Below are 19,786 nucleotides of genomic sequence, written 5' to 3'. Positions count from 1 at the left end.
AAACAGCCCATGGCAAGAACGGGGGCTCTGCAAACAACTCTGCAGCATCAGGTTTGCGGGAAGAGATATTCCAGTGTTTCCAGCAAGTTGTTGGCTGGATGGCAGCCAGTTTGCTCAATACAAGTGATTCAGAATTAATAGATGTGCAGGAAGGGGAAGATTTAAAGGCATAAAAATAGCTCATTAAAAAAAAAAAAAAAGCTGTATTTAGATGCATAGGGTTTAGACATGCAAATTTAAGACAGTCTCGAGGCAAGCATTGCAGCTAACAAGTGCTGGTTAATTTAAAATAATATAACGTATTTACCTTAAGCAAAAAGAATCAAATGCAGAAGGGTGAATTCAACTGGGATGAAGCGCCCTTGTAAGGGGAAAACAACAGCAGAAGTTGGTCTGACAACAATCTGCCCCGTTGTCCACGAAACGGTTACTTGAAGAACCAAATTGCCACCAAATCTGGTATAACAACTCTTTATTTCAGTGTCTACAACACAAAGAGAGGGCTTGCATTTTGACACCAGAACCATGCAAAGCACCTATACACCGAGAACAAGATATTGAACGAGTGTCTCTCTCCTGCTACATGTGGAAAATTTAGGCAGGAAGACTCGGTTTTCCTGTGCATTCTGCTCTACCCTTCCACAAATCAACCAGCTCCCAGAGGTGATAATTAACCTTCATTCCAAATCAAACAATTTGCCACTGAACAGTATTCCACGCTGCCCTAAGCTGCTCAAATATGCTTTTGGAAGCTTCATCAAGGACCCAGTTCTGCTCTTGGTTTACAAGGACAAAGTCCCAAACTTCTCCAGCTACAGGAACAGAATTTAATCAGAGGTACTGAATTAACAGAGAGCAGAATTTGGCTCAAAGGATGAACAGAGACCCAGAAAAGGCCCTTATTAATGTCCCAGACAGAGGGATGTAAAGACCATCCCAGGCTCAGAGAATTGTCAAGTGCACAGAGGACAACAACACATCCTGAACTATTAAAAAACAGTGGTGTAGAAAAATAAAAGGCATAAAATACCGAACCAAAAAGGTTCCAAATAAGGCATCAGCAGGTCCCGACTGGATGTGCTCCTGTTTACGTACGTCACCCTCCCAGGCAGTGTGGTTAGGAATGATGCATTAGGATTGTGTTTCTGACCTCAATCACTAAGCACTATGAGCAACCAGAAGGGTTCAAGTTCTGTTTGAAAAAAAGGAAAAAAAAAATCCAAAAGACAAAACAAGGAGTATTAATTTTTGGTAAGTATTTCTTAGAAAATAAAATAAAATAAAAACGTTAAAGCAATTTGTTTAAATGGTTCTTTAAAAAAAGACAACATTCCTGTAAAGTAAAAATATATATATATAGAAATAGAATATAATTTTTTGTTTCTTTTAAAAAAAAGACATTCAGTATCACGTCAGCGGATTCTGATCAACTTCCCATCCGTCTGCTGCGATAACCGCTGCTCGTTAAGGCAAAACGTCAGGTTGGCACCGTTACAACAGCTGAACTGAACTGGCCGAAGGTGACGCGGAGCGGGCGTCGTGCCGGCGTCAGCGCGGCTGCTTCTCCCGCACGCTGACCGAGCCGTCCTCCATGCCGAAGTACACCACCTCCGCCATGCCGATGAACAGCCCCGTCTCCACCACACCTGGGGAACAGGAGTTCAACGTGCTGGTTAATGCCAGGGCCACCTCAGAGCCAGCCCATTGCTTGAATCCGCTGCTCTGACCATGGTTTTGATCTTCGAAAGGTGCTAAAGCCTCCAACAGGTGTTTGGAGAGAGGAATCCGACCTGGGTCTGATCTGGAATATTGTGTCCAGTTGTGGCCCCTCAGTTCCAGCAGGACAGGGAACTGCTGGAGAGAGTCCAGTGCAGGGCAACAAAGATGCTGAAGGGAGTGGAGCATCTGCCGTGTGAGGAAAGGCTGAGGGAGCTGGGGCTCTGGAGCTTGGAGGAGACTGAGGGGTGACCTCATTAATGTTTACAAATATGTAAAGAGTGAGTGCCATGAGGATGGAGTATAGGCTCTTCTTGGTGACAACTAATGATAGGACAAGGGGTAATGGGTTCAAACTGGAACACAAGAGGTTCCACTTAAATTTGAGAAGAAACTTCTTCCCAGTGCGGGTGCCAGAGCCTGGAACAGGCTGCCCAGGGGGGTTGTGGAGTCTCCTTCTCTGCAGACATTCAAACCCGCCTGGACACCTTCCTGTGTAACCTCATCTGGGTGTTCCTTCTCCATGTGGGGATTGGACTGGATGAGCTTTTGAGGTCCCTTCCAATCCCTGACATTCTGGGATTCTGTGGGTGACATTGCATCAGCTGCACAGGGAGCCTCTAGGAAGTCTTCTCCATGTGGCCACCCCCAGAGGAAACCATCTCCAGTGAGAAACAACCCACAGCTCCCTGCAAAGTTCACACCACCTCGCCACCACCATTGAGGTGCTGGAGGGAGTTCAGAGAAGGACAACGAAGCTGGTGAAGGGTCTGTTTTAGTGCCAGTGTTGGGTTAATGGTTGGACTGTATCTTGAGGGTTCCAACTAAAATGACTCTATGATTACACTAAGACAATCATGAGTGTGGCATTTTCAGCCACCTGCCGGCCCACAGGAGCAAGAGGAAGCTACATGCAGCCACAGGCTTACTCATTTTGCCTTTAAATGCATCTGAAAAGTAATCCTGTTAGGGAACATCAAATATTAAGTCTCAGCAGATCTGATGCTACCTCTGCAATTTGTAGCCCATTTGCAAATGTACTTTTGGTTGCATTTAATTACAGGGTGCTCCTAACTTCACAGTGATCCCCAAGCCACAGCCAGAGGCCAGGAAGTTGGACAGAAATGAAGGGCAAGGGCTACCACAAGTGCATGGTGGCCAGAGCCCTGCTATCATCACTGTATTTAGGCTTTAACAGCTCTGCTCATCCCCTTCTGGGCAGTGAAGGTGCTTTTCTCCCCTTTGCAAGCCCATTCCTGAGCAGCAAATGGTGCTGAGACCATCTCCACACCAACAGGATGGAACGTGTCCCATCGTGTACTATTCATCTCTCAACCAAAAGAGAGCAAGGAAGAAGTCATTGCAGAGAGGCTGTTTTGTTTACAAACAGTATGACCAGCCATTGTTTCTCTCTTGCACAAAACCAACTCTAACATTACAGATATTTGTAGAGCCGTGGGCAGCAACCACTTTAGGATGCACCAGGGACAGTCTGGACCAGCTGTGGTCACCAGTTCATCTAGATTGGTCACTGGCTCATTTGGAACTGCTCCTGCTGAAGATCAGAACCTGCCATCTACTGCTGGCTGCAAGCAAGCACCAGGTAGTTATTCAGACAGCAAAGACACCAGGATGAACCAAGGTAGAAGCAGCATCCCAGCAGTTTGCTCCTAGAGCAGGAAGAAAGAAACTGGGTGTATTTTCAGTAAATCAGCCTTATAAGCAGCACCGAGGGTAGCAAAGCCACCAAAGAGAAGGAACTACAAATTACTAGTGACTCTTCACCCATGGCCTCTGCCTGCCCTTGTGTTTTAGTCGTGGTGCCAGGACAATACGTTTCTGCTTTGTGTGAACATCGAGGTTTGTGCAACAGGATCCCAACCTGTTCCTATGCACTTTAACAACGCACAAACAATCAGCAAAGGCAGTTCGCTTATGGACTACAAGAACAGGCAGATTATCTGGGATAAACTCAAAGTTAAAAGATACAACAATACATATTCAAGAGCAGACTTTGCCAAGACAACCAGACAAGATACTCAGATGTGTCTGAGCTTCACTGAAGCCCATAGAGTGTCACTGCCCCTGGGCAGACCTGAATTCTCCAGAAACAGCTCCAGCCTGGGCAGCAGGTCTCCTGCAAGGAAGGAATCCTTGCACAGAGGCTGTTTTCTTCACAAACAGTGTGATCAGCCACTGCTTCTCTCCTGCACAGCAATAGCTACAACAATAGGTAAGATACACTGTGCCCTCACAGCAAGGGGAGCCTGGAGGAGCAAACAATGGTAATGGGATGCAGAGCTGTATGCAGCTTCTGGAAAACACCATAATCCAGTGCAAACCCTGGCTCCAGAGTCACAGAAACACAGAATCACAGGATGTTAGGGATTGGAAGGGACCTCAAAGATCATCTAGTCCAATCCCCCAGCACATCCATTCAAAGCACATCTCTAAACAGGCACAAGGAAAGTAAGGAAGAGCACAGGATTGGCATGTGTAATAGTGTCAGAAGTCACCCAGCACCCTCCCAGGTTTTCACCACCATACGGGAAGGACACTTGGGTACAGTTGTACTAATTCAGCTAATCGATCTCAGAAGTAAAACCAAATGAAGGGACCCATAAGAGGGCAGCAAACATACACGCGTTTCCTCTTATCCGTGGGAGAGCTCCCACAGTCAGGGCTGTCTAGCACAGCCTAAGCCTCAGCCAGCTTTTGCTTTTCTAAAAATCACTGACAGTACCTGGTATCATTTTTATAGCGGTGTTCACCTCACTCCATTCATGAACCTTGTCAAACTTCCAGTCCAGGATGAAGTTCCCATTGTCCGTCACCACAGGGCCCTGGGAATCAAACACATTTATCAGCACTATGAGCTCCTTGTCTACCGAGCACAGCCAGGGACTGTCACAGCCTCTCACCAGGACCAGCCATCCCCGCTACAATGGTTTGGAGAGAGTTATCATTCAAGTAAATCAGGGCAGTTCACAATAAAATGTAAGTAAAACCATCACCCAAGGCTCGTTCCTCATTCTCGTGCGTACAGACAAATCACGCAGAAGCTGAAAACAATGCAATTTCATCACTGAAAGAGGGGACGTTTATCACAAGAGCAAGGCTACATTCAAGTCCTAAAAAGACTATCATAGGCAATTGAAGCCAAAATAAGACCCCTCCACTCCAGTGATAAGTGTCCTGACAGATGTCATGGGGAAGTTTTGGAGTTGAAGAATTCATAGAATCATCTAATAGTTTGGGTTGAAGGGGCCTTCAAAGCTCATCTAGTCCAACACCTGCCATGAGCAGGGACATCTTCAACCATAGAATCATAGGATCATTTTGGCTGGAAGAGACCCTCAGGATCATCGAGTCCAACCATAACCTTACTCTGGCACCAAACCATGTCCTTAAGAACCACATCTACGCATCTTCTAAGCCCCTCCAGGGATGGTGACTCCACCACTTCCCTGGGCAGCCTGTTCCAATGCCTCACAACCCTTTCCATGAGGAATTTTTTCCTAGTATCCAATCTAAACCTCCTCTGGTGCAACTTGAGGCCATTTCTTCTCGTCCTATAACTTGTTACCTGGGAGAAGAGACCAACACCCTCCATGCTCCAACCTCCTTTCAGGTAGTTGTAGACAGTGATAAGGTCTCCCCTCAGCCTCCTGTTCTCCAGGCTGAACTGCCCAGGTCCCTCAGCTGCTCTCTATCACACTTGTGCTCCAGACCCCTCAATGGCTTTGTCACCTCCTCTGCACTCTCTCTAGTACCTCAATGTCCTTCTTATGATGAGGGGCCCAAAACTGAACACAGGATTCAAGGTGGGGCCTCCCCAGTGCCGAGTACAGTGGCACAATCACTCCTATAGTCCTGCTGGCCACACTATTCCTGATACAAGCCAGGATGCTGTTGGTCTTTTTGGCCACCTAGGCACACGCTGGCTCATGGTCAGCCACTGTCAATCAACACCCCCAGATCCCTCTCTGCCAGGCAGCTTTCCAGCCAGGTTGCTCAGAGCCCCGTCCAGCCTGGCCTGGGATGTCTGCAGGGATGGTTCATCCACCACCTCTCTGGGCAACCTGGGCCAGTGTTTCACCACTCTCAGTGCCAAAAATTTCTTCCTTATATCTAGTCTGAATTTCCCCTCCTTTACTTTAAAACCATCACCCCTTGTCCTATCACAACAGGCCCTGCTAAAAAGTCTGTCCCCATCTTTCTTATCAGCCCTTTCTAAGCACTGAGAGGCTGCAATAAGGTCTCCCTGGAGCCTTCTCTTCTCCAGGCTGAACACCTCCAACCTGAGCTGGTATCCCTCCTCTCCCTGCTCAGGGATATTTGCTTTAGGAGACATAAGGCAGAGAGCCTTTCCACAAGCAGCCTGTACACCTAAACACACAGTTCATTAATCAAAGTATAATTAGAAGGAATTAAACAAGACACCACTCATGAGAGTGAAAGCCCAGATTCAATTAGATGAAAGGCCAGAAAGGTCCTCCGTTTTCCCACATTCACGTGGCTCCTGGGGAGATGAGGGGCTATCAGGGACACGTACCGCTTTGCTAACAGCCATCCGCAGCTCCACGACACCTCCAAAGTTTTTGGTCAGGGCTCTGGTGACGGGGACGTAAGCCATGGGGATGACTTCAATAGGAATCCCCTTCTTCCATTGCTCCCCGAGGTTCCTTGATTTTTTCCTGAGGACAGTTGTAGGTGGGATTAGCATCAAGCATTGCGCTTCTAACACCATTAACATAACACACTGATCACAATACCTCTTGCAAACCCCTCAAGCACAACACCCTGGAGGGCACAGTGGTCAGTTCACACGTGCACATGTGTAGGAAGAAGCAGTTTAATGCGCTATGCTCTATTCACTCATAAGCCCTGTGTTTTGACATGATTTGGACAAGCAGAACATGAGTTGTTTCTTCCATAGCCCTGTGGCTGTACATACAGAAGGGGAAATTTATCCTGCGCTGACAATCGCTGAGTTCAAGAGTGGAGCAGCCTTTTCCCCACAAGCTCTGCTGACTCCTAAGCAGGTCTGATGAGTTGAAAATTAAGAGATAAGCTAAATTGAATTGCTGGAACATTGGAAGTCAGGATCATTTCCACCTATTCCCGCTCCCCTGACCTGCTGGAAGGACAATAATGGCCTCATACAGAACCATATGAATCCTTCCATGAGACAGAGAAGCATAATGAATAGAAATATTTTCACCTGTAATCAGCAATAACAATGAAGCATTTTGCATATCCTGCAACTATCTTCTCCTGCGTCAAGCAACCGCTGCAAGGGGAAAAAAAGAATAATATAAAAATCAGCAAAACAGACTGATGGTCCTAAAGCCCAGTCCTGTCTGTCATGTTCTTGCTGGTTTGGTGCTGCGTTTTCTCATGTCAGCCCCATCAGTTTGTCCTCCTTGTCCTTGTCCCCAGTCCCTCCAGCCCTCCTCAGAGACACCCACAGCCAGAAAAGGTGCTTAGATGCCACCAGCACCATGCACAGACAGACAGACAGACAGCAAGGCTCACCCGCCACCTTTGATAAGGTTGAGGTCAGAGTCCACTTCATCCGCTCCATCGATGGCAACGTCGAGCTGTAGGAAGAGAAATTTGGTGTGGAAACCCCTCCTGTGAAGCATCTTGGGGGGGTGTCAGGTCCCAGGCAGCAGCCAGAAATGTCACTAGAGCTGGGACCACTTTGATGCCACAGCCTGACCAGAAACAAGCATCTGAGCAGCCACCCAAGGATACCAGCCCTTGCTAAACCACAGACATGTGAGAGCAGGAGAAAGAAAAACAAAAACCAACCACTGGCCTGCAAAGCACATCACTTTAGCCCCTAGTGTCACTTAAGGACCAGCACACAAGCAGGGAGCTCCTGGGGAAAATCCCAGAGACAGTTCAGCAACACAATATCCCTGAGCCAGGCCAGCAAGCCTCAGCCTGGAAGAGATGCAACATAACTGGAGGAAACACAGCTTAGCAGCCTATGGTCATCTAAAGTGACAAGAACTAAGACAAGACTAAGGCATAGGGGAAAAAAAAGGCTAAGCTAGTTTTCACTCATGTTAAGCACCATGGCTGCCTAAATTCTTGTCCTCATAGGAGGACAAAGGAGCTTGATGCTTTATGAAGGACCAGGTTAGAGGAAGGTCGGGTGAGGTCTCACCTCCGCAGTCCCATTTACCTCTGGATGTCGGTCCAAGTCACTTAGTGTTAAGCCATTCTGCAGGATCAGCTGACGAGCCTGCGCACCAAGAAGACAACAAACATCATTTACAGGCGTCAGGAAAATGAAAAGGACTCATGGTGACATCCCTTCGGCTGCAGCGAGGATGGAGCCTCCCTGGGAGAGCTCCACCGCTTCACCCCGAGCTGGTGGAGAAGCTGCAGCCAGCAGTGGCAACTCATGGCAAGGAGAAAATGATGCTTCCAGACCAGATTATTTTAATCAAAAGAAAACCCTGCTGCTGATTTGAACTAAAAACCAACTCATATGGTACAACAGGACTCCTGGGTTCAGGCCTCTCTGTACTAAATAGCAGGAGACACCATCGGCTTGGTGGGAATCACTTGTATGTAAGCATTACGGCAGATACAGTAGTTTTGAGTCCTGTGTTGTTTCAGCTTGGACATCACCCTCTTTTGCACCTATCCAGCCTCTCTGATTTTCTTTGGCTGAGAAATGGGAGTGAGCAAAGGAAATATTTACATCATAGCAATAGGGGACTAACAATGAAAATGTTTTTTGTATTGGAAAGAAACAAAAGCAAAAAACGAAAAGCACAACTCTTGAAAAAGTGTGGGAAGCCGCCTGAAACAGCCATCTGGTGGCTCCAATTTTACTTTTACTGAAGTGGTTGTTTATTTCCTTCTATTGGCAATACAATACAGAGCACTTGGATTTACCCTCCACTGGGTCAGTCAGTTTAAGCAAGAGTTCAAGCCTAGAGAATCTTGAACTGGTTGAATTTCCCATGTTACAAATCAACACCTGAGTGAGACTCCGTCTTCGAACAGACAGTTTCATTCTGAATTTCCCACCATGCCGTAGCTAGTCCAAAAAACCCCAGTGCGACAGCCTGAAATCAACTGATTCCCCTCAACTTTACGCACTAAAGTGCATCAGTCACCATGTACTGGCATTCCAAAAACATGAACAATAACTAGCAGGTGGTAACCCTGGCAATGAGATATGATTGAATCGGTTATTGTGGCATTTCATAGCATGCAGTTTTAACACCCGTGGGCCCTTGATCTGTGCACTAGGATTGCCCTAAGGACTCATAAAATAAACAGAATAAAAATCGATGGGTTTACATTTGTTGCACGGTGTCCGTATAAAGAGATTTCAGGGATCTGGGAACTGAAAGCATTGAGAAAACACTGTGCTGCACATGCAGGACAGACCCTGAAGAGGCTCACAGGCAGCAGTGTGCATGGAGGTGGCTTTCTCCAGGCTCTCTGCCTGCCAGGCGATGGGAGCAGACCAGCAGGAATCAAAAGCAGAGCTCCCACAACCGGGGGAAAAGCAGCAGTAACTGCAGAGAACTTGCCAAGAACTGTCTCGCTCCGTGCTCTTGGCACACAGCCGGGTGACAAGAAACAACACAAAAGCCAAGGGACAGATACTTACCCCGGCTCTAGCTTTATTGATGGTGATGGAATAACCCAACCTGACAAACAGGGAAGGGAGGAGAATAAAAACCCACTGAAAGCAACTCTTCCTTGCCAGTGAGCTCGGGCAGCCATCTACACCTGTACGTAGTGAAAATAAGATGCTGTTTTGCTGACCTGAGAAGTCTTCGCTTGGAACTGAAGTCCAAGAGGCTGCAAAAGATGTGAGGCAGCCCCATGTCTGTGGTATTGTAGCTGGACAGGCTCCAGCCCACATTCACTGCAAGAGCTTTATCAATGTTTTCTGTAAGATTTCATGACTAAACTCGGAGCACTTTTCATAGAATCATAGATCATAGAATAGTTTGAGTTGGAAGGGACATGCAAAGGTTACCCAGTGTCACCCCTGCCATGAGCAGGGACATCTTCACCAGATCAGGTTGCTCAGAGCCCCGTCCAGCCTGGCCTGGGATGTCTCCAGGGATGGGGCATCCACCACCTCTCTGGGCAACCTGGGCGAGTAGTTTACCACCTTCATTGCAAAACATTTCTTCCTCATATCTGGCCTCATGTCTTTCCACTTTTCCCAGGTTAGAATGGGATGTGGCATCTCAGGACGGGGATCATTTCAGACAGATCAAAGACAGACTCTCACCACAGTCTATATGTGCAATAGAAGTTCTGATAAAGGTTAAAAAAGAAAAAACAAGAAACCAAAAAAACAACAAACAAACAAAACCAAGCAAACAAAAAACTAGTTTTCACTTTTTGGCCTTTGCAGCAGTTTGTATTATACCCTAGTTGGTCACTGGTTGCTTGCAACAGCTGGGAAAAGAGAGAGTCTCATTGCCCCATGCTTACACTTCAAGAACATCTGCAGGGTTTTAAGTTTTCATAAGATTTTAGGATGATTCAGGTTGCTCTCTATCCAACATCCAGCTCAAAGCAGCATCAGCTACCAGGCTGCTCAAGGCTTTACCCACCCAGGTCCTGAAAACCTCAAAGGACAAACTCTGCGCAGCCCCCCTGGCACCCGCCTCGCTGCCCAACTGTCCTTGTAGTGAAATGGTTGTGACACATGTACAATCCCAAGGTCCTCAGCAGGACTGTGAGAAGGACACATGCCCAGTTCCCAGACCACGGCATTGCCATGTGGTCCCTGTCCCCATGGATGGGTGATGTCACCTCTCCCTGCCTGAAGGGGACAAGGTGGCAGCTGCTCCTCTCCAGCACATTCCCACCCTGGGGAACAGAGGCAAAGAGACCAAAGCCAATTGCCTGAGGGCATGGAAGCAGCTCAGGAGCTTCCCCAGCAGCTCTGTGTTTCACCACCGAGACACTTTCTCCTCCCTGCTAACCTCTCCACAGCCAGCTTGGTATGAACCGATCCCTGCGAAAGCCGCATAGCAAAGATTATGCTGATTTCTCTTCTGCAATTTCTTATAAAAGCCAGCTGATGCATTTCAAGTTCCTCCTGAAAACACACGAACTTGCTATTGCTTGCAAAAGGGTTTTTACAGCTTTCAGGGCTTGACAGACTGTATCCAACAAGTCTGGTTCACCACTAAACAGCATCTTTCTGCAAGCAGGATGCAGAGCAAGCCACACACCAACACTGACATAACCAGCATCACCACACTGGCTCCAGACACTCTTCCCAGCACTGCAGCATCCCCGAAACTCCACTCAGGGTAACACAGAAGCGTCACCACCAGCTTTGTGAGGTCTGTCTGCAGGCTGCATCACCACTGCTTTAGGTAAACTCGCACCATAAACGAGTCCAAAGAGTGGCGCGGTTACCTCCCACAACCCAAGGGAAGATCCCTTGTGTGACTGTTGGAAATAGAAAGCAAAGGAGGAAAGCACTTACCTGAAAAGATGTAGGGATGCAGACAATCGTCAGGTTCTCCTGTCTAACCCGCTCGGCTGCAGAGAGAAGAGAAAGAAAAAAGGCAGAAGCCTCAGTTTGTTCGTTGCAGAAGGGAAAAAACAACACTCCAACTTTCACTTTAAGAAATCTCCGTTCGGAGCAGCCCCTTTGAATCACTGCAATTACTTGCTCGGCTTGCAAATAACTCAGTCACGCTCAAAACGCAAACAGGTGCCACCCCGCACAGGCTGAGGCTCAGTTTAAACACCCACCCCTGCTCAGCCCAAGACATCACGAACCATTAACCTTTGTGTCTCCAGCAGCAGAGGAGCCTCGTCAGCAAACCGTCACCTGGGAAATGAGCCCCGCTCCCCTCTCTCACTCCATTAGACGGGTTTTTGCTGTATTCCTGGTAAACAGAGCTCCAGCAGCTGTCTGAAAGGTTTTCTGGCTTGTTGCCTTGGGGACATCATATTCATTTATTACAGAACATTTAAATATATGGCAGGGAAAGGACTAATAAAATCCAGTATTCCATTAAATGGAAGGAAATATTTCCTGCCTCAGGTTAACCTCAAATGACTAAAATCTATTACTAAGATACTATTATGGACAAAATGTTGTTTTAGTAATTATGATACTCAGGCATGAGCCAACAGCCCAAGAGGCAGCAACAGCACCAGAGCAAACACACGGGCTACGTGCCTCATGGTAGAGCTGCTGCTGGAAGGACTGAAGATGCACGACAGAATCCCAGACTGGTTGGGGTTGGAAGGGACCTCTGGAGATCATCCAGTCCAACCCACCTGCTAAAGCAGGTTCACCAGAGCAGATCACACAGGAATGTGTCCAGGCAGGTTTGAATGTCTCCAGAGAAGGAGACTCCACAACCTCTCTGGGCAGCCTGAGCCAGGCTCTGGCACCTCAAAGTCAATAAGTTTCTCCTCATATTCAGATGGAACCTCTGATGCAACACATGAGTCTGTATGTTGTTACAGCCCGCACTCAGAAGACGTGAAAAGTCAGACTTTGCATCCGGGAACAGGCAACGGCACTTCAAATACTACACCTATTTATTTAGAGAATGATTCTGCCTTAGAGTCAGTAGTGGCTGAGATACTGTGATCAACCCCAAAAGCTGAACCACAGCTCCCCAACCAGCTCCCAGACAAAAGAAATAAGTGTATTGCACACAGAGCATGGGGCAATGTGGGTGCCAAGGGGCTGGCACAGCTTGATTTTTGCTGTATCCCTGCAAAGCAAAGCACAGCACTGTGTTCAGACCTGTCTGAACAAACCCCCCACGAATAATGAGGCTGATGCTGCACTCCAGACCCGGCCGCTCTATTCTGCGTCCAAAGACGGCCAAGCAGGACCAGGTACATCACCAGCAGATCTGTCCCAGGGCTGAGAGTGCCTTGGGAAGGGAACTTCCTCTGTAATGAGGTGTGAGGATAATTATCCTCACATCCTCTTTGCAAAAAGGTATCTGCCTCACTTGAGTATTTGGCTGAAATTTTCTGAATCACACCTTGAGCAAACTTGCACCTGGGGCACGCAGATAAACTTAGCTGTAGGGTATAAAACAAAATACAGCAGGATTTCACATTCCTCATTTTCATTACCCCTCAGCAGAGCCCTCAGCGTGAATAATGAGGATGTGAGGAAGCAGCTCAGCCTCATACAAATGGGTTAACGGAAGCGGAGCAGCTGCATGGCCCAAAGCCACAAAGCAAGTCAGGACTGGAACAAAACCAAGAGGTTTAGCTCCAGTTTGTGGTGGGTGCCAGTAAAGAGCTTTTTCTGGCTGTATGGGGAAAACAGGTGGTAAATCATTACTCCCTGCAATAAATCTGGAGCACAAGACCCAGTTTTAACCTTCGGCTTCAAGGAGGACGCAGCAGTCGGTGAACAGACCCAACGTTTCAGCTCTAAGTCAGCATCCAGAAGATTTAGCATGTTTTTTCAAGTAGTTGGGCCAGCTGGACAAGGGGACTTTCTGCAGTGGGAGGCACACGAGGGGGAGCACCTTACCTAATCGGTGCACTGCATGGACAATCGTAGAACCGCTTCCAATCCCAAGAACTTGATTGTTCTGCAAATCAAAAAGAGACAGAGTGGAGCTGTTACTGGGGGCTCAGCAGAAGGGCTGTCCGCTTTTCCCGGCAGAGACAAAATTACAAACATATACAAGGGGATCCTTGTCCGGAGATGCACATCAACACATGTCTTAGCATGCTGCAGGCAAGGAAGGGACCACACCGTGCCAACCAGGGCACAATCACTATCTACAGTTAAAGGTTTTTAAGCATCTTGCCCTCTCCTCAAATGACGTGCTTGCTAAATACAACCACAGTCTGACTCTCAGGGTGTTGGATACACACTCACTGCTGGTTGCTGGCACTCCGTGCACCCTCTCCTGCCGGAAAGCTGGGAGCTTCAGACAATACCACAGAGGAAGAAGCTGAAACAACCTCAAGATAACATCTCCCAAGGAAGCCGCACGGTAAAAGCAATGGGTTTGCTGCCAACGGTACTGTTAGTAAACAGTGCGGATGCACCGGCGGGCAAAGCAAAGAGCACAGCAGCCGTTCCTAGAGTACAATAAAAACCAACCTCCAAAACAGAGTATACAACTGCCTATATGAGAGTCCAGCAACACGCTTGAAAGATGGGTGAGCCTGAACAGGATCACGTTTTAACCACAGCTCAGCCTTGGTCTTTCTCTGCTTATGGTCTGGCTTAAGAAGCATTGCTACCGTCTTATCCGTAACACAGACACGCTTCTAAATGGTGCTGCAGGCCAGGGCTGGATGAGTGCGATGGTGTTACCTCCCCAAGACGATGCTCTGCAATGGAAATCTCTGTTTATTATCAGCTCAATCTCCCGCCCACCAAGAACTCCCTGCAGCCTCTTGCACACTTCCAATCTCCAACGTACTTCCCCTTCTTTGGATGGGATCCAAAGCTTAAATTGACTTAAGGAGGCCCAGTATCATCACAGAGACTTCAGATGAGAAAGAATTCAAGCCAGCCAGAGATGGAGAGACAGTGCTGTTTTGTGTTATCTCTTGGGCATTAGACAGTTCTGGAGCTCTTTATCCATGTGCAGCAAATCCAGAATTCAGCAGCTGTGGAAAAATCCACACCTGCAGCATTTCAACCGGCTGAAATCTTACTGGCACGCCACTTTGCCTTGAAAGGTGAAGCTTAGGTCACGCTCCGGTAAGATTAATGATTTGCCTTGTTTCTTCAGGTTAAAAGCTTAAAAAGCAAAAGTTCTCCAAAACCCAGTGCACAACCAGAGACGTGGCTTATATCCCAGTCCTCACTAATCACTGTGACTTTGCAAAAGGACGGGGAAAGCAGCAGATCGCAGCTGCACGCCTGCAACGTTGCCAGCAGAAACCCAATAGATCCTGAGGTTTCTCTGTTTCACCTGCTCGGCAGGCAGAGCCAAAGAAGGGACAAGCAGAGCTGCACGGAGCCTGGCAGGACACGGTGATCCCAAAAGACTTGTTTTGACCTGGGAAAAGGTAGTTTCTTCTCTTTGCCCTCATTTCTAGAGGCTGGGACAGCTTCTTGGAGCAGCTGGACACCCTAAAGGAGTGGGGAAAGCTTCACCATCAGTCACTCCACTGCGGTGAAGTAGGAAGAGCTCATCCCAGCCCATGATGGCGATAACATGTGAAGCACCTTCCCTTAGGGAGTGGCAAGACCTTGGCTTAAGTGGGTTTCACAGAAAAACAGTTTAGGCCAGTCTAAACCAGTGCTGTCACAACTCCTGCCTTATGGCAGCTCCCACCTCGCCCTCCTCAGCTCCAACCCCAGCCAGAGCAGGGGCAAAACCAGCCAAAAATCATCCACTTTTATGAACAGGGGCAGGGTGAATGTTGGCCAGAAGCAGAGCACAAGGTCTGTGAGCAAGAGGCAGGTCCAGCTTGTACAACCGACATTACAGGTTTTTTACTAAAATCCCAGCAAATAAAACCAAGGCACTGAGCCACAGCACAGCTGAAGACCCACATATGGATTCCATGTGCAGAGAAAGCAATGACCAGAGTGTTGTCCCTGCTAACCCAGGGGCTGAGGGATGGTGCCCAACATTGGAGATGCCAACAAAGCAATGGACATCGAGTGGGTATCAGCAGCACCACAGCAGCTGGCTGGTCCAACGTAAGTTTCCAAGGCTAGGATTTACATGGACAAAGAGCAGGAGATAAATACAGTGCGAAGCCTAAGTTTCCTCCTATTAATTCTCAGCCCTCTGGAGTAACAGGACATCTGGCTGTCACGTATCTTTTCATTTCTAAGGTAGTTGCTAACAGGACCTGCCCTTGAGGTGTTGTATAAACACAAAGCCAGCTCTACCCAAGCAGCTTATGGCTCTAAAGACCCAAGCCCTGTGCCAGCCCCGCTCCTCCGAGCCATCACTGCTCCACAGCCTGTGGCTTCAGAGCTTGGTCATCTTGGTGTCCTCTCCAGGACTGGGGAACTCTGCTCCCACAGCTCACAGACAAGTGCTGCAGTTAAACACACCAATATGGCCTTAATTAAAAAAAATTGAAAGTTTTCCTGTCCTAATCCCCACTGCCCACCCCCAGGTTTACATCTGCTGCAGGAGGAGCTGCTGTGCTGGCACAGTTGGAGATGGGTGTGAAGGAGGAAGCCAAGCGAGGAGCCTGATCTAGTACCGGTACCAAGCCCCCAGTGACCTGGATTTATGCTACAGTTAAGCTAAAGAGATTTGTCCAGCAAAACCAAACTATGAAGGCAGTGGCGTCTCCCACACATGCCCACCATGGAAGGAAAGCAGTCTGCAGCTTCGCTTTCAGAGATTACACTGCTCCTTCTGTTAACAGCGATAGTTCTAACAGCCAAACACAAAAGTACCCGTTACCAACAGCGGCTGCACCCTGACAGGGCAAAGTGATGGGGAGATGGGTTTTCTCTAATAGCTGAGACCATCTAACTCTGATTGTGACTCTAACCTGCTTCTTCACCAGGGCTTCAAGCCAATTTCCATGACAAGCATTGCAAGATTACTCCACCTGCTGCCTCTTTCACTTAAATAGCTCCAATAACCTGCCCCTTATGACACAAGTCCTTCCTCCTGCAACCCCTTAATGTGCAACTTCGGGGCTTGTTTTGGGTAAGAAAGGGGATTTTTATGCAACTGCTGGTCCATCCCCTACCCCACAGACCGCTTTTGAGTGCATTGGCCTGGGGTAGGTCTCAGCACCTGGCTGTGCACGCTCCAGGCAGGTACAGGCTGCCCAGAGGAAGAAGAGGCTGCAAAACAAGTGAAACATTTACGGGACAACAGGGAAGCCATCAGCAACTGAACCTAAAGATGCCAACCCAGTGGGGGAAAGCAGGAAAGAAAAGGGAATTTTCCCGCCCCAACTGCTAACATCTACCTCCTTGGCAGCAACTCTACACCGGTTTCATCACCGCTGTTGCAAAAGGGCTTGCACAGCAAACACTGTGATAAACCCCTGCGTGACTTTAACCGTTGATCTTCCAAGCATTCACAATCAGGCTGTGCCAAAACTCAAGCTGCTCCAGTCCGATCTGCCTTTCAAGGGATTGATCAAAGCCTCTTGCCCCATTTCCCTCCCTGCAGGGAACAGGACATGACCCCCTGGTTAGGGGCTGTTGGTCCTTGCTTGGCTGCTTAGAAATAGGGTGCAGGGCACCCCAAACTTGGAGAAAGCAGCAAGACACAGTGTTAGCCTGAACTCCCACCACAGCCCAGCTCACAGGAGGGTGCATGGTGCAAGTTTAAAGTGCAAGACATTATCCCAAACTCGGGGTGCACCACGCTGAGCTGCTGCTTGGGAGGCACGGGCTGGGCAAGCACGGAGACCGGAGGAGAAAAATAGTTTTCTCCCTTCTCTCCATGCTAAAGAAGAGCAATCAAAAGCGAAGGAGGAAAAGGCTTGGCAGGACTCCTCCATGCATGCCACGGTCTCCCCTTGCAGTTCGGGTCCAGTTGTGCTTTGTGGGCAGCAATCAGTCCGTGCAGCCCACAAATGCATCCATGCACCGTGGCTGCTCCATGCACTGGAGGTATCTGTGCACCCCACAACCCGTCCATGCACCCAGGGCTGCTCCATGCACCCCGAAGCTCGTTCATGCACCGGGAGGCTCTGTGCACCCCGTGGCTGCTCCGTGTACTGGGGAATCCCTGCACCCCAAGGCTGCTCCGTGCATTGGAGTTCATGCAGCCCGAAGTCTTGTCCACGCACCGGGAGGCTCTGTGCACTCCACAGCCGCTCCGAGTACCAGGGGTGTGTCTGCACCCCAGCGCTGCTCCGTGCACCGGAGGAGTTTGTGCACCCCGAAGCACGGCCATGCACTGGGGGGTCCCAGCACCCCACGGCCACTCTGTGTACTGGCACTTCGGAGCCCGTCCATGCATTGGAAGTCCCGCGCACCCCATGGCCGCTCCGTGCATTGGGGGCTCCCAGCACACCGGGGCAATTCTGCATCGGGGTGTCCGCGCACCCCGGGGCTTCTCCGTGCAGGGGGAGGCTCTGTGCACCCCACCGGTGCTCCGTGCACTGCGGGGGTCCCCGCACCCCATGGCCACTCCGTGCACCCCGGGATCCGTCCCAGCCCCCGCACACCGGTGGGCTCCGCTCCCGGGGCAGGGCGGGGGTCCGGGCTGTCTCACCTGGACGTGCTTGTCCACGGCCGCGCAGGCTGCCAGCCTCTTGGCCTCCTCTGCCATGGTGCCGCCGAGCCGCCCGCGGGTCAGGGCGCGTCTCCCCGCCGCCCGCCCCGCCCGGAGCCTCCCCGGCGGCCGGGCAGCCAGGGCCGAGCTGCGGAGCGGGCCGAGCCGGCCGGGGAGCCGCATGCCGCCGCGGCCCGCCCCCGGGGGGCTCACCCGTACGGGCTGCAGGCCTGGGCCGAGCCGGCTCCTTCCCGCCTCCTCCTCCTCCTCCGCCGGCAGGCTGGGACTTGTAGTGCTGTGAGCTGCGAACTACAGCTCCCAGGATGCACGATGGGGCTCGGGGTGCCCGCCGCGCCCGCAGCCGCGGAACAACTTGTTTAATGATGTTTATACTTGTGTATATACCGATGTATCACGTTTGACAGGGATGAGGTTTTCCCATAAAGTGCGGAGGAATGGGGACCAGCAGGTCGAGGGAGGTTCCTTCCCCTCTTCCCTGCCCTGGTGAGGCCGCAGCCGGAGAATTGCATCCGGTTCTGGGCTCCCCAGTTTAAGAAGGACAAGGAATTACTGGAGGGAGTCCAGCGGAGAGCTATAAAGATGATGAGGGGTCTGGAGCATCTTTCTCATGAGGAGAGACTGAGAGAGCTGGGGCTGTTCAGCCTGGAGAAGAGAAGCTGAGAGGGGATCTCATCAATGTTCATAAATATCTCCAGGGTGGGTGTCAAGAGGATGGACCAGACTCCTTTCAGTGGTGCCCAACAACAGGATGAGGGGCAACGGGCACAGACTGAAGCACGGGAGGTTCCATCTGAATATGAGGAGAAACTTTACTTCGAGGTGCCAGAGCCCTGGAACAGGCTGCCCAGAGAGGCTGTGGAGTCTCCTTTGGAGACATTCAAACGCACCTGGACACCTTCCTGTGTGATCTGCTCTGGTGAACCTGCTTTAGCAGGTGGGTTGGACTGGATGATCTCCAGAGGTCCCTTCAACCCCAACCAGCCTGGGATTCTGTGTGGTTCTGTGAAATGTTCCACCTGGAAGTGCTGGAGGAGGGACAGAGAGGAGTAGGGGGAGCCCCTGCATAGCACCAGGGAATGAGATGAGTACAGGGGTGTCACTGCAGCTCTGCGTGGGCTTCCAGAGCTTTTAAGAAGTTTTACTCAAACTTTGTGTGTTGGGGGTTAAGGACTGGCGAGTGGGCCCTGCCCCAACTGGGAGCAATGGTGTCATGCGACTCGCAAGTTGGAACAGGGATGTGACAAGACACTCATCCCCTGACTTGCTGTTATCAACCAGCACTTATTAGACCTTATCCCACCTTGAAGGAGGGTCCAGGCAAAACCCGAAGATTTCTGCCAGGGACCACACAGAGACTTTTTGGTTTTTGGCCATGTATTTTCCCCCTCTATCCTGGGTTGGCATCTGCTGAAACCATTTCTGAAAAATATGAGAGACACACAAATTTCCTTCAGGTACCTCAGCACCAGCATTTTCAGTCCTGGGAGCCACATTCAGACCAGACACAGGCACCTCAGTTCCTCTCCAGGCTGTAGTCCCACCAAGAAGGATGAGAATTGCGGGTATTTACCCCTTACTACGCACTCCAAGGTCAGACCACAATGTATAGAGAAGATATTTTATTTGCACAACAGAAAAGCCGCTGTTGGCCATTTTTTAAAATCCTGTGCATGACTGACTTGTTTTGTTGCCAACCTCTGTGATTCCGCTGCAATTTTTAAGGGCTAGAAACGTTTCCTTTTGTTTTCCCTGGGTCGACACGCGGGTCTTTGAACAATGGGGTGCTATTTCAACAAAGCCTGGATTTTCACTGCCCAGGCTTATCTCAGCCTGGTAAGGCCTCACCTTTCTCTACTGAGCAGGTGACTTGCTAT

At 49.6% G+C, this 19,786-nt stretch overlaps 1 protein-coding gene across 1 annotated transcript; it reads right to left on the bottom strand.

The window, feature by feature from the left end:
* Positions 1–503: 503 nt before the first annotated feature.
* On the bottom strand, positions 504–18,074 carry RPIA (ribose 5-phosphate isomerase A; the record flags this gene model as incomplete). The annotated part of the gene is made up of 9 exons (XM_080343985.1): positions 504–1,646; positions 4,460–4,559; positions 6,272–6,413; positions 6,941–7,009; positions 7,255–7,319; positions 7,913–7,972; positions 11,213–11,268; positions 13,247–13,307; positions 17,892–18,074. 9 exons carry the CDS (start codon positions 18,072–18,074, stop codon positions 1,549–1,551), a joined length of 834 nt encoding a protein of 277 aa, XP_080200111.1. The 3' UTR covers positions 504–1,548.
* Between the last annotated feature and the right edge of the window lie 1,712 nt (positions 18,075–19,786).

Source organism: Nesoenas mayeri (assembly GCF_963082525.1).
Source record: "Nesoenas mayeri genome assembly, chromosome: 4".
NCBI classification, from domain to species: Eukaryota; Metazoa; Chordata; class Aves; order Columbiformes; family Columbidae; genus Nesoenas; species Nesoenas mayeri.
The sequence above is the reverse complement of the archived record's forward strand: the minus strand, read 5'-3'. Positions and strand labels throughout refer to the sequence as shown.